Genomic DNA, 13,356 nt, shown 5'->3' on the forward strand with positions numbered 1-13,356 from the left:
AAAAAAAAACACCCCAGCATTGCGTGTTGCGCCCTCCCTCTCTTGTGGTGCAGTACTACGATGCCGCTGAGGTCACTCAAACCCCCAGAACTGAGCCTCTACTTTAGTCAAGCCTCTCTGCAACAGGCAAACAAACAGGAGTCAAGTGGAGATAGTTATGGATTATTACATCTGATTACTTCTTTGACTTTTGTTGATGAATTTAAAAATGGAGTGTGATTCAGTGCAGTGTCCAATTTGCTCGAAGGAATTTCCTCAGGAATCGATTGAAGCTCATGCTTCAAGATGTCTTTTTCTGAATGAAGCCCTCCCCGACAGCCAGGGATGCCTTAAGAGACCTAGATCTGATAGTCAATCCAAAATGAAAAGCCCAATCGTTACCAAAAAACCAAAATCTAAGATTAAGATTGCTCAGCGTGTTCAAAGTAGTCAGAGTGTCTTTGGATCACCCCTAAATCAGGATAAAAACCACTTGGAGGATGTGAAAGAAACCACTGAAGAGAAAAATGTGATCAAATGATACAGTGTTTGGAATCAATCGTCGAAAATGCAAAATTGTATCAACTTCAAATTTTTTTCTGTCGATTTTAGGAATCCCGTAGTAATTCCGGAGCTTCGAAGAAGCTTCCAGAAAGTACAGCACCACTTGCCGAAAGAATGAGACCCGCGAGTCTGCTAGAGTATGTGGGACAATCTCACATTATTGGACATCAGAGTATGCTGCACCAGCTGCTCTCCAAAGGTGAAATTCCCAACATAATTCTGTGGGGACCCCCAGGATGTGGCAAGGTTAATCTTGAACAACACCTGAATGGAATCACCATTGAAAGCAATGTTCCAATTAATCCTCATCCTTCCCCATTTTTTTTAGACTTCCTTGGCTAATGTCATCGCGACAATGTGCAAAAATGACCCCAAGAAGAAAATTCGCTACGTAAAATTATCAGCAGCCATGTCCGGTGTTACTGACGTCAAAGAAGCCACGACAATAGCCTCCAATGAATTAAAATTTGGTCGCAGAACTGTCATCTTCATGGATGAGATCCATCGCTTCAACAAAGCACAACAGGACATTTTCCTACCCCACGTCGAGGCTGGAACGATCACTTTGATTGGTGCAACCACTGAAAATCCATCTTTCAGCTTGAATTCAGCTCTTTTAAGTCGATGTCGAGTTATTGTCCTTGAGAAATTAACCTTGGAAGATGTTGTGAGGATCCTGAATAAGGCTGTGAACTCTCTGAGTGGAATTGTCCACAGGGAGGGCCAGAAGGTTTACGAGGCGTTCAACGAAATTCCCAAGTTCATAATCGATGAAAAAACTATTCAATTCCTAGCAGAAACTTGTGATGGAGATGCTAGAATTGCTCTGGGAGGTTTAGAGCTGGCAGTTCAGTCAATTGTCCCTGAGGAAGAGAATTCAGGACATGATACTCCTTTGATATCCCTGGAGCATGTCCAGGAGAGCTTGAAGAAGACTCACATGCTTTATGACAGGTGGAAATAATTTTTTTTCATTTTTATTTTGGTTTTTATTTGACATTTCATTCACTTCATTTTTTTTCATCGTAATATTCAGTATAATTAATGATGAATAATTACTCACGATTTTCACGATTAGAAAAGGGGATCAGCATTACGATATGATCTCAGCCCTTCATAAGTCAGTACGAGCCAGTGACGAAAATGCCTCCCTTTACTGGTTGACGAGGATGATGGCTGGAGGAGAGGATCCTGTATACATTGCAAGACGAATGGTCCGGATGGCGTGCGAAGACATCGGTCTTGAGGATCCCAAGGCCCTTGGTATTGCAGTTCACACTATGCATGCCTGCAAAATGATGGGGATGCCCGAGTGTGATGTTCTTCTCGCTCAATGTGCTGTTTACCTGGCTAAAGCCCCTAAGAGCAGACTCATGGAAGATGCACTAAGAGCTGCACAGAGACTCGTAGCTGAACAGAAAGGGCCACAACCTGTTGTCCCTTTACATCTCAGGAATGCACCTACCAAACTCATGAAAACACTCGGTAATTATTTTCGTTCATTCACCTCTATTTTTTTTTTTCTGAATCGGGTAATTAAAAATTTTATTCTCTGAATAGGAGGATCAATTAATAATTATTTGATTTTCTCTGTTCAGAATACGGAAAAAATTATAACATGCGGCACAAAGACGTCTCCGGACTAACGTACCTCCCCGAGGGACTCGAGACCGTTGATTTTTTCGATGGACAAAATCCAGTCAATTATACAGATTAATTGTTTTGATATATTATTTTATTATTTTATCGATTATTGACTGTTCACAATCTCTGTCGATCCGTTTGTTGATTTTTTTTCTGTTTAAGTACTAGATTTTAAAAAATCTGAGTGAACTCAGCTGGTAAATTTGTATTTTGAATAAAAAGTATTACAAACTTTTTTGATAAATTCGAATTTCGAATTTTTGACATTTTTCTCAAATTATTTGCATTGTAAATTCAAGGGGGAAAAAAAAAGAAAAAGTCAGTTCTATTATCAATTGTTTATTTATCTCTTAACATAATTGTTGGGTGGCCTGCTCGGCTGCTTAATTTTATTCTCTACTCTATTTTTCCTGAGACAGTACCAGGGCTGGGAAAGGTCATAAGATTCCTGAGAGAAGATGTCATTTTCTATGGCAGGGATGTGCCATCCATTGTCATCCTGCTGTGCTACTGGAAGATAGCTAGGAGGATAAAGTAGGAATATCATTCTATTCAGTGGAGTTCCCTTGGTGATGGGATAAATCTGGCGAGTCAGAAGCCAGAGTTTGAAGGTCTTCCGGAGAACTGGATCCGACAGAATGAATTTGTGCTGACGCATGAGATCTTTGGAGACCAGATATGTCTTCAAACCACCGGCGAGGGCTGCATACAGCAGGTATGGGTCATCCTCAGATCTGATAATAAATTTTAATATAAAAAAAAATAGAATTCCTGAAAATTATTAATACATCCTTACGTATTGTTAGCACCAAAAAAATGTGCATATTTTTGGATGTACTGCATGTGTTCGCGGTTCCATCGGTACATGTGCTTTCGACCCAAGACGACGATTTTCTTCCCTTGCCCTCTCAGTAATTGCACTACATTTGCCAACTGGAACAAACGAGTGGTTTTATTTTCATAATTTTATCATTAATGCAATCAATTAAAAAATTATTATTATAATTCTGTCAAATTCCATTGAAGAAAATTCCATTAGCCTGAAATCAGGCGGATCCATAGAACAGTTTAATATGAATTTTACCCTCTCGCCTGTAGCCAGTCGAGTTTTATTATTCCATAGCGTGTACTCGATATTGAGACCGTCAATGACAACGTCATAAGGTTTTGCCTTCTCGATGAATCTTTGGAACCTCGTGAGCTCCTGGGGATCAGTTTTATCGTAAATATCTTTTCCCACGATAGCTTTCGACACGAACGAATTAAACAGGGCCTCGAAGTCTTCATTTTTCACCTCCAATTGCTGTAATGCATGTCCACAGCTAGAGCAGACTCCACTGAAAAAAAAATTGTCCAATTGATCTTCGTCCAGAATTCAGCAATTACTATCAGGGGGAAATAAAATAAAAATAATTAATTATTTCCTTGAAGACGTCAATTTTTCAAATAATTGGCAAGGGAAAAAATGAATAAAACTCACTTGGACCTAATGGAGGTCTGCTGGCCTGTCCATCCATGCCTCTCCAGAGCAGTTCCGAACTCCTGGAGGACATCGATCCAGGGATAAATGTCGAGATCTGCGAATACCTCGAAGAATTTCCCCAGATATTCCTCGAGTTCTTCCCCGCTTTCGGCCACCCGCATAGAGTACTCCAGAAAAGACCTGTAGACCTTTCTGTCGGGTGTCACCTCACGGGAGGTTCTATTGATAAAGTCCCAGGCGATCTGGGCCTCATTATTTCTGAAGGATGCGCAGATTATTGCCCTGAATACGTCACCACAGGGTCTGGCGTTCTCCTCGATCATCTTCAGGAGCTCCAGGGCCTCTCTCCACCTTCTCGTTTTGCATATTCCCCTGATGCAGGCCTCAGCAGTCATAGCATCCAGCAGGGGATAATCCTTCCTGATTTCATCGTACACCTCGAGGACGTCCTTCTCCTCATTATCACTCAGGGGCCCTTCCTTGTCTGTCAGAAGCTTTAAATACCTGTGGCATTCCACAAAATACTGTAGTAATTTCCCTGAAAAATATTCGTCTTCTCCAGATTTTCATGAGTTATTGACTGTTATTTATTGATTAATCTAGTGAAAAATTGATAGAAAATTTTGTGGACTGCCTCACCTGGCAGTTGTTGCCAGGTTGAACTTGCCGTTTTGGGATTTCAAGTAGTTGCAGTACTCCCGGGCGATTTTATCCTGCCCCAGTGCACAACAGGTGTCCAGAATGATTGCGTCAATGTTGACGGGGGTGATGCGAATTCTTTTCGACGACAGCATCTCCTCGCGAATTTCTTGCCACTTCTCTGGGCTCATCTTCGTATCACCCTGGAGGTACTTGTGGAGGAGAAGGTCTGGGTGCCTTCGGGTTTGCGCTGGAAGTTTCCAGTTTATCGGGGTTTCCCGGGGCATGTCCATCGAGGAAAGACGCGCCAGGGCAATTCGAATCGGTTTGAATCGAAATAGAGACATTTTTATTGGCGATTTTATGTTTCTTCGTTGATTTTTCCATTCACATAACCCTTTCACTCCATTACCCTCTCCCACTTATTATTGTATCATTACCTATTATTACTTTATTATTTTTCTATTACTGTCTACAATTATCCTGAACACTCAGGGATTCACACCGCGATTATTGAATGTTTTAAGGGAATTATTTTTATTTTCGGTGTGACTATTCCCATCAGAATCGGTTGAACCACATGGAAATGTGGTTATGAAATGAAAAATGTATTTATTGGCGCCACTAGTTTATGAGGTGTCAAACATAACGGACATAATGTCTCCAGCAAAGAGGATTGACTAAAGGGGTCACTCAAAAACAACTAGAATAGTCACACCGAATTTTAAAACTCCAGTGCCAGCTAAGTAACCTCTAATTCTTCTGAAAATGAAGTGCAAAATAAGAAGAATTACGAAATGATATCATAAATTAATAAAAACCAGTGATCATGAATTTCCGGAAGAAAATCTGGCCGAAAACTGCTGGAGATGGTGCATCAATGGTTTTCGTTTTGATAATAGTTCCAGTGATTTACTGGTTCGAGCTGTGGGTCGTTCTTCCCCAGCTGTTCTCTCCAGGATCTTCAATTTATCTCTTTCACTTCACTCTTGGGACTTTTATACTTATAAATATTGTTGGGAACTTCACATACACTGTTCTCTGTGACACAAGCACTAGATCAGTTATTTTGCCGGTGAGCAAAGCCAAAGTGAAGGAAGGTTGGAGATTTTGTCTCTCCTGTGAGTCTCTGGCACCACCTCGATCCTGGCATTGTCAAACATGTGGAATTTGCATTTTAAAGAGAGATCACCACTGTGTTTTCACCGGTTGCTGTGTGGGACACTTCAATCATCGATATTTTCTCATGTTCGTGCTCTATTTGTTCATCGCAACGGTCTATAGTTTTTATTACAACAATTATTTTATATGGGGGAGAATAAAATTTGATTTTCCCATGTCCATTGTTAAAATGGTTTTTCCTCTGGCCTTTTTCGTATTTGGATTCGATTACTCCATGGATCAGTTCTATCTCACACTGTATATCATCTCCATCGTGGGGATGGCCTTCACTGGAGCACTCTCGGTTTATCATTTTCATCTCGTGTTTACTGGAGGAGTTGCTCATGAACGAGCTAAGAGGAATTCAAGGTATAATCTTGGATGGAGGCAGAATTTAAAAGATGTTTTCGGCGAACGGTGGTATCTTACTTGGATTCTCCCTTATTTTGAGTCCAGACTTCTTGGGGATGGAATAAACTGGAAAACTGCAGCCTCGTGGAGAGAGAAGACCAGGTGAAATAAGAGAATCAATTTTTATTGCTGTGTTAAATTTCAGTTAAACAAGGTATTGAGTGTTGAATGCTTCAAAGTTTATGTAAATAAGTGTTTTTGTAAAGAAAATAAATATCATTAATGGTATTTTAGACTGACAGTATTTCTCAGTTTCCAATTTATTTTACAGCATTCATTCACAAGTCATCAATTTTCTGAGTAGCGATTGAAATTTTTACAGGTATTTCTGCAATTAATGCCGAATTACTTGAAGTATCCAAGATATTGCACTTTATGAGTGGATAGTTTTTCAATTTCATCTCCATTTTAGCAATGAATTCAAGATTTATTGATATTAATTTATCTCGAACTAGTGTTCCAGCAACGGGAATTATTTTTAAATGCTCCTTAAAATTGCTGTATATTTTTTTATCGAGTACCGGGAGATTTTTCAATTTTTCAAGTTCAATTACAAAATTTATATTGTATTGTCCGCGGTTTTTCAAGGAAAATCCCTTTGATGTTTTTTCTCCAATTTTTATAATCCCTAGGTCTATGGGATTTGTGCCGTTTACTTCCAAAAAAATATCGTAAACTTCCGCCAAGATTATTATGTTCTCTATCAATAAATATTCTTTGTCATTTTTAAAAAGAAAAAATCCTACTGGAATTGATTGTTTGTCTATGATTCCAACGACTTGTCCATCAAAATAAACATTAAAATTAATTTCATTCAGCGGTTCGATGAGTCCAGAAGATGACGAAAAAGACAATTGCGAGTTTATTCCACTTTCATAATTAAAAAGGTCCATTATTTTCCAAAATAATCGAACTGGAGATTTATTTCTGAGAGTAACTCTTCTGCAATCTTTCCTGTATAATAATATTCTTCCAAAGTTGATGGTTCTCCTGTCAATTTCAATGTCCAAATTACATCCAGAAGACTTAAGAAATATTTCTTCCACTTGAGGATTGTTTATAATTGAAATGAATAGTTTATCGGTATTGGAACCGAGTTGAGGAGCGCTAGCTATTATTTTGAGTGTCTCTTTCTCTCCTGGTGAGATCGAAGCGGAAGATTTATCCAGACTAAAAATTTTCGATGATTCACTCGTCAATGAGAACTGCACATCAACATTAATGAGCGAACAATTAACGAAGGAGAATCTTGAAGTCTTGTGATGAATTTTTGTCTCTTTATCTTTCGGTGTCAATAAAAAACCAAAATCAAAGGTTTTCGTATCGACGAAAAATGTTGGATCATGAATTTCATTCGTTTTTTTCCCTTTGATATTTGGGAATATGAATTTCGGGTCCATATTCAAGCGAGGAATATCTCCGATTCCGGATAAATTAATCCGATGCATTTGGTTATTATTACCAATAATATGTAACACGAAATTGTAAGAAAATTCGCCGGTTTTCTGAGGATTAAATACGACTTTGAATCGTTTTGTTCCATTTGGGTGCAAAACAGTGCGAGAATTCATAGGGTTTCCATCAACATTATTAATCTCAAATGGAACTTCATCAGATAATGGTTTAAAATATCGCTTAATTTGATTATATCCGTAAATCGAAAAGATTTGCTCTTCAATTTCAGGCGATGAAAAGTGTATTTCCTTCGTCTCAAATTTTTTTTTCGATGTATTATGACCAATTTGATCGATTATGAAAAGATAATTTTTTCGATCCCATGGATCGCTGAAGGCAATCAACCAAATATTGGATTTATCATCGATCATTGTTGCGATGGTATTTAAATTTTTGGTGTAAAGATCCATAGCTTCTGCAATCGGCTGATCCTTTGAAAATTTTTCTTCTTGGTCTCTCCGACTAGTCCTTTCTATTTCCTCTTCTTTTTTATTAATTTGTATTTCTCCAGAGGATTTTTTGCCTTTTGCTGTATCTTTCGTCTTCTTCGAAAACTTCTTCGGCTTATCAGGTGCAGACGATAATGATGACAGTTGCTGTACTTGGGAGGATGAACTGGGGGATTTAAGTGGTGGTTGTTCTTCGGTTTCTGATTTTGACATTTTTTCTTTGAATTTCTTACGCCTCAGTCGTGCCTCTTCAATCCTCGGTCTTTGAACTTTTTCGATAAAAAGATTTTTATCTTCTTCTCCAAGTTTTTCAAACTCTGGCAAAGACATTTCGTCGATATCTTTGAGTTTTAATAACAACTTTTCTTTTTCTTCTCTCGCAATTTCATCTTTTTTTTCCGTGACTTTTTGCCGATAGATTTCTAGGGAGTTATGAAAATTTATGAATGTGATCAATTCGGGGGGAATTGTATCCAGAATTTGGGAAAATGTTGTGACATGGTTTTTTATGAAATCGTTATTTAAAGTTTGGAGTACAAATCCAGATTCATATTGTTTCTGCAATAAAACCTCTCTCAGAATTTTACTAAATAGAGTAATTTCTATATCTGCTAATGTTTCCCTTTGGAAGGTTTTTAAATTTGTTGCGATTTTAGCAGCTCCTTTCCCTTTCAACTTTCCTTTCTCCATTTCTGTAGATCTTTCCAGAATATTTTCTAATAAATTTATAGCTTCAATTTTGTATTCGTATTGAGTTAGAGCATCCAATGTTTCCAATTCTTCTGGATCGGGAATGCTTTTAAAAGAGGAGAGATAATCAGGGGGATCGAGTATAGTATAATCAACATTTCCTCTTAGAGAATATGCGTCATCCGCAAAATATGGGGTTGCTTCGACTCTTCTCTGACTCAAATCATCATCTTCAATGAATTCCTCTGTCTTCACCAACAATTCTTGATATTTATCATGAATAATTTTTCTCAGCTTGAACGAATTCTCCGATTCTCCGAACGCAATTGACTCTGTAATTACAGAATTCAAATTTAAAAGAGGGACTCCAAGTTTTTTTGCAGCTTTGCATGCAGTCTCTTGGTACTTTGTAAAAGGAGCCCCATTAAAAATAATGCAATTCTTATTCGGAGTCTTGTATTTTTTTTCTCGTAATTTGGAATCGGTTGGATTTCCGAGAGACAAATTTGATTCAGCGAGAATCTCGGAAACCGGATCTTTCATATTTTCTTCAAATTCTAAGTCTGTGTGTAATCTATTTACATAGGCATGCAATAAATCTTCCATTCCTTCTGAATTTCTATCGAATTTCAAGAAATTCTCTTCATTTTGAGAAGCTGCATCTTGAGATGTAATAGCATCAGTCGAAAAATTCGATTTCATCTCCTCTACCAATTCATCGTAAAATTTGTAAATCTTCTCATGGAGATCAATTCCCAATTGCCTAACAGGCAGCAGAATTTCTTTGCTACCATAATAATGAGTGAGAACCCTCATGATTCTCTCTTCGAGAACTTCCACCTCATCGAGATGTTGCCAGCCGAATTCCAGTGGACTCCTGGACACATTTTTAATACTAAATTCCCTTTCTTCACTCGTAACTCCTGGAATTGCTGGGAAAAAACTGATATTTCCTCCCCTGATTTTCAGCTTCTGTTCAATTCCTCGACCCATCAGCTTCAAATTTTTTTCCCTCCCTTCATCAACCTCGAAGATCACTTCCACCTCGAAATTCCCATCTCGCCTGGGTTTAAAATAAGCAGAAATGACTCCAGATTGTCCAGAGCTGTAAATTCCATCTGCCTCCGATAAACTAAAAGGAAAATCTGTTGTTTTCCCTGGAGAATACATTTTTATCCGCCACTTGCAACCAACTATTCCATCATTTTTTATTCTGAACTTCATAATTTTACAATTTCCAAGAATTACGTCTCCAAAATTCAAAATATTTCTATCCAATTTTAATATTGGAGATGTGATAGTTCCAATGATGGAGATGGGAATTGTGTAGCTGTTCGCCACTTCTAAATAGATTTTCCTCTTGATTTTTTTAGTATTTTCATGAAAAATATCAGTTGGAGGATTGATATTGATGTCGAGCTTGCAAAATTCTCGAGGCATCAAAATTTCCTGGTCCCGGAATTTCGCCATTATTCCATATCTAGATAAATAATTCTTCTTCCCTGGGGGTTTCATTTTAATCGACAGTCTCAGGGGTGAATAATTGTAGATGATCAGTAATTGATGAATTAATTGTCCTGCAATTATATAATTCATATTTAAAATATATTCCGCGGAATATAAATGAGAAATTGGTCGAGGTTTATGGAATTTGGGAGTTGCGAGAAGAAATAATCGATTATCTCGTATAAATTCTGTAGCAAAAAATTCCTCGATTTTCATATCAATTTCCACAGGTGTAGGAACAAATTCATTGGGATAAATTATATCCCAATTGTTCAATATTAATCTGTGATGATCTCGAATTAATTCTACTGAGATATCGTCTTCCACAATATTCAAAATATTGAAAGACTGCAGCGCGGAATATTCTTTCGCTAGAGGATAATTTTTTTCTCTCCAATCGTGAAACAAATCTATATGAATTTGTGGAAGAACTGTGCATCCTCGAATTATTATAGCCTCTGCAAATAAATTTTCCACATGAATTGTCAAATTTTCTTCAAAGTTTCCAGGAATTAAACATTGATAAATAATCTCAAATTCGATCGTCGATTTTCTGGGAATAATTCCTTCGGTGGGAATAATTTCTAATATTCCGTTTGAATCTGCAAAGGTACCTCTGTGATCCACTTTGAAATGAAGATTCATCTCACATGAATTATTCACCATTATTGACTCATGCACTTTATTCAAGACATTCTGGTAGCCAAAGTCTATTTTTTTTGTGTTTAAATGGTACCTTACGAAATCAGTTCTCGCCTCAATTTTGATGATTTCATTCGGACCGCCGAGGACTCGACAAATTAATTGAGTTTGGACAGTCATCGGACGCCTCGCTGAAAAATCTAGGGCAATCATCTCTTCCTCATTCGGCGGAATAATTCCTTCGGTTTTGGAGATTCTCAATAATTCGTCGATAGATTCTTCCCTCACTTCATCGAGTTTTTCATGTTCGTTCGCATTATATTCGAAAAATTCTTGAGAATTAGTGGCAGATAATTCTGAAAGCCTCCGGTCTTCGATGAAAACCTTACGCATGTTATTTTCGTCCCAGAGAAGATTGAAATGAACGGGAACTGGTCCTTCATTTTTCATAATTAAAATTCTCTCACAGCTAGCACCGAGAGTGGCATCAAACTCAAGTTCTTTTGAAGGAAGAGTGATAGTAGGATAATTCACAGCAGCTTTACACCTGATATTGATGCCACTGGAGCCTCCATCGAACTCAATCGTCACTCTTCCTTCATAAGACTTTGAAAAGAGTAAATCATTTTGTTCCTCTGGTTGGAAAAAAATTCCAATCAATCTAGTCTCATTATCATAGATCACAATATTGATCATGCGATCTCCCACTTCCTCCTCACCGATAATTCGAAATCTTCCACAAGTTGAAATTTTAATGTGCACCATTAAACCCGAAGTATTATTAACTTCCAAATAATTTGTCAGCACTTTTCCAGAGCTCTCGTCATCGATTCCTACATTTACAAAAAAATTGAGCAATTTTTTGTTCACTTTAATTTTTGGAGCAACGAAAGTTGTCGAGAAGACACTCTCGCCGAGGATTTCTCTCTTTCGTTGGCCTTCAGCTAAATTATAAATCCACCAGTGTTCCAGGATATCTCCGGGTATTTCAGATTGAGCGATAATCCTGATCTGTTGAGTTGCCTCGGGCTCCAACTCAAATGTAAATGGATCGATGCAAAAAAATGATGACGTCGGTGGACTCTTGACGTTTTTTATTTCCGGATTATTGGAAAAATATAATTTCTGCACTTTACTCCCTTTATTCTTAATCGTTATTTCACGAATATTCTCTTGATGCGTCAATAAAATTCCAAAGTGTAATTCCGGGAAGATGACAGGCTCTAAAATAATGGAGGATCCAATTCCGATCGCGGATAATCCCACAACGATTGCAGGCCTGTGCAGAATCTCAAGGATGAGTTTATCGGAATGAATTCCTGGATCTCTCATCAATAATTCAACATCGAATTCTGTGGACTTTAAAGGTGGAATTCCTCCAGTTGAGATAGACACCCTCCAGGGTGATGTCTTATTTCTCAAAAAAGCTCTAAAATCTCCAGCAATCGGAGAATCATTGATGATTTTCAGGCGCTTCGTCGTGGACTCAAGAACGTGGACATCCCCGAAGTCGAGGTGAGTGGGTTCTACCGAAATCAAAGGACCCTGTCCCTCGCAGATGATCGGAAAGTATTTTTGGATTTTTCCCCCGCGTGTCAATAAACACAACTCCATTGGTTGCTGTCCAATTAATCTAGTGATCAACGTGATCGAGGCTTTCTTGGATTCTCCGGGTTTCAAATGCCACCCACTCCTAGACAACGAATAAAACATTCCACATCTCTCTGAGCAAGATTGCCTCGGGAAATAACAGAACCCATCGACATCCGAAGTATTTTTAATACTGAAGGAAATGGTATACGGAAAATTAATGAGACAAGACCGAAGATTGACACCACTAGGTTCAATGTCAAAGACAGCGACTTTGCTGTGAGTAAAAATCACCAGGACCTGGTGGACTCCATCGGAGCCATCTACCTTGACTCTCAATTTATTCTGTCTTTTTCCTCTGGGAACAGTTGGTGAAAATTCGAGTGTTATTTTCGTCGATGATTGGGCCTCCAGGACTCCTTCATTCGGACTTATCACGAATTCATGGGACATTGAACTCGAGGTAGACCCATTACTCGATGCATTCGAGAGCCGAAAAGCGCTGGGCATTAATGCAGGTTTTTCAATCTCGTCTAGAATTGATATCCTGTAGTTGACGGGAACCGTTGATTGATTCTGTAGATTCACTTCCCCAATAGATGTGGAATATACGCCCGTGGATCCTAAATCAATCGACGATTTATCGAAGTGAAGACTTGGGCAGATGCTCAGGCCTTTGATGTACACCGGAATTATTTCTAAACTTTCCTCGATAATAAAATCTACTCTCTCAATAAAATCCCCGAGCCGTGAGGCCATAAATGATAGATTGAATGATTTGTACTCGTTTGGATTGAGTTCGTGGGAGTTCGGAGTGACTTTTATTACTGCCCCGAAGTCTGGAGATTTTTCCTTGAAGAGTAGATGGCCAGGGATGAATCCTGCGTTGGCGCAAATTATTTCTATGTTCTGGGTGGAGCAGAGATATATCTTGTCTATTTCTATTGTTGTAGTGTTGAGTTTAATCTCTGGCCCTCTCCCAATTCCAGTCATTTTCAAGGGAAATCTCTTCTCACTTCCAGAGACTTCCAGGAAGGCTGTGATGGAAGTTTCACTGATTTTTTCGGCCTGGAATGTTACTAGAATTTCAGCGGAACATCTGGGCCAGATTTTTCCGCTCATTGGGGACAGAAAAAATTTTTT

The 13,356-nt window shown here is 38.4% G+C and overlaps 4 protein-coding genes across 5 annotated transcripts; 2 read left to right on the forward strand and 2 right to left on the reverse strand.

Annotated features, from left to right (window-relative positions):
- The first annotated feature begins 104 nt into the window (after nt 1–104).
- Nucleotides 105–2,381, forward strand: LOC105270734 (ATPase WRNIP1). 2 transcript variants are annotated; one of them, XM_011311859.1, is made up of 5 exons: nt 105–508; nt 592–789; nt 872–1,497; nt 1,622–2,028; nt 2,142–2,381. In XM_011311859.1, the coding sequence occupies exons 1-5, from the start codon at nt 197–199 to the stop codon at nt 2,258–2,260; spliced, it is 1,662 nt and encodes a 553-aa protein (XP_011310161.1). In that variant the 5' UTR covers nt 105–196; the 3' UTR covers nt 2,261–2,381. The 2 variants fall into 2 exon arrangements, with proteins under 2 accessions (XP_011310161.1, XP_011310162.1); XM_011311860.1 differs by lacking the exon at nt 105–508 and having other exon boundaries at nt 598–742.
- A 129-nt stretch (nt 2,382–2,510) lies between these two features.
- mldr (mitochondrial ribonuclease P catalytic subunit) lies at nt 2,511–4,937 on the reverse strand. Its single transcript, XM_011311861.1, has 5 exons — nt 4,310–4,937; nt 3,668–4,174; nt 3,272–3,524; nt 2,984–3,120; nt 2,511–2,921 (listed from the first exon to the last, which is right to left on the reverse strand). Exons 1-5 carry the CDS (start codon nt 4,654–4,656, stop codon nt 2,531–2,533), a joined length of 1,635 nt encoding a protein of 544 aa, XP_011310163.1. The 5' UTR covers nt 4,657–4,937; the 3' UTR covers nt 2,511–2,530.
- Nucleotides 4,938–5,024: 87 nt separating this feature from the next.
- On the forward strand, nt 5,025–6,125 carry LOC105270736 (probable palmitoyltransferase ZDHHC24). Its single transcript, XM_011311862.1, has one exon. It carries the CDS (start codon nt 5,139–5,141, stop codon nt 5,985–5,987), a length of 849 nt encoding a protein of 282 aa, XP_011310164.1. The 5' UTR covers nt 5,025–5,138; the 3' UTR covers nt 5,988–6,125.
- A 72-nt stretch (nt 6,126–6,197) lies between these two features.
- LOC105270784 (hydrocephalus-inducing protein homolog) lies at nt 6,198–9,645 on the reverse strand. The gene is made up of 4 exons (XM_011311946.1): nt 9,058–9,645; nt 8,798–8,807; nt 6,436–8,207; nt 6,198–6,209 (listed from the first exon to the last, which is right to left on the reverse strand). The coding sequence occupies exons 1-4, from the start codon at nt 9,643–9,645 to the stop codon at nt 6,198–6,200; spliced, it is 2,382 nt and encodes a 793-aa protein (XP_011310248.1).
- Between the last annotated feature and the right edge of the window lie 3,711 nt (nt 9,646–13,356).

This window comes from Fopius arisanus, unplaced genomic scaffold, assembly GCF_000806365.1.
Source record: "Fopius arisanus strain USDA-PBARC FA_bdor unplaced genomic scaffold, ASM80636v1 scaffold00094, whole genome shotgun sequence".
Taxonomy (NCBI): Eukaryota; Metazoa; Arthropoda; class Insecta; order Hymenoptera; family Braconidae; genus Fopius; species Fopius arisanus.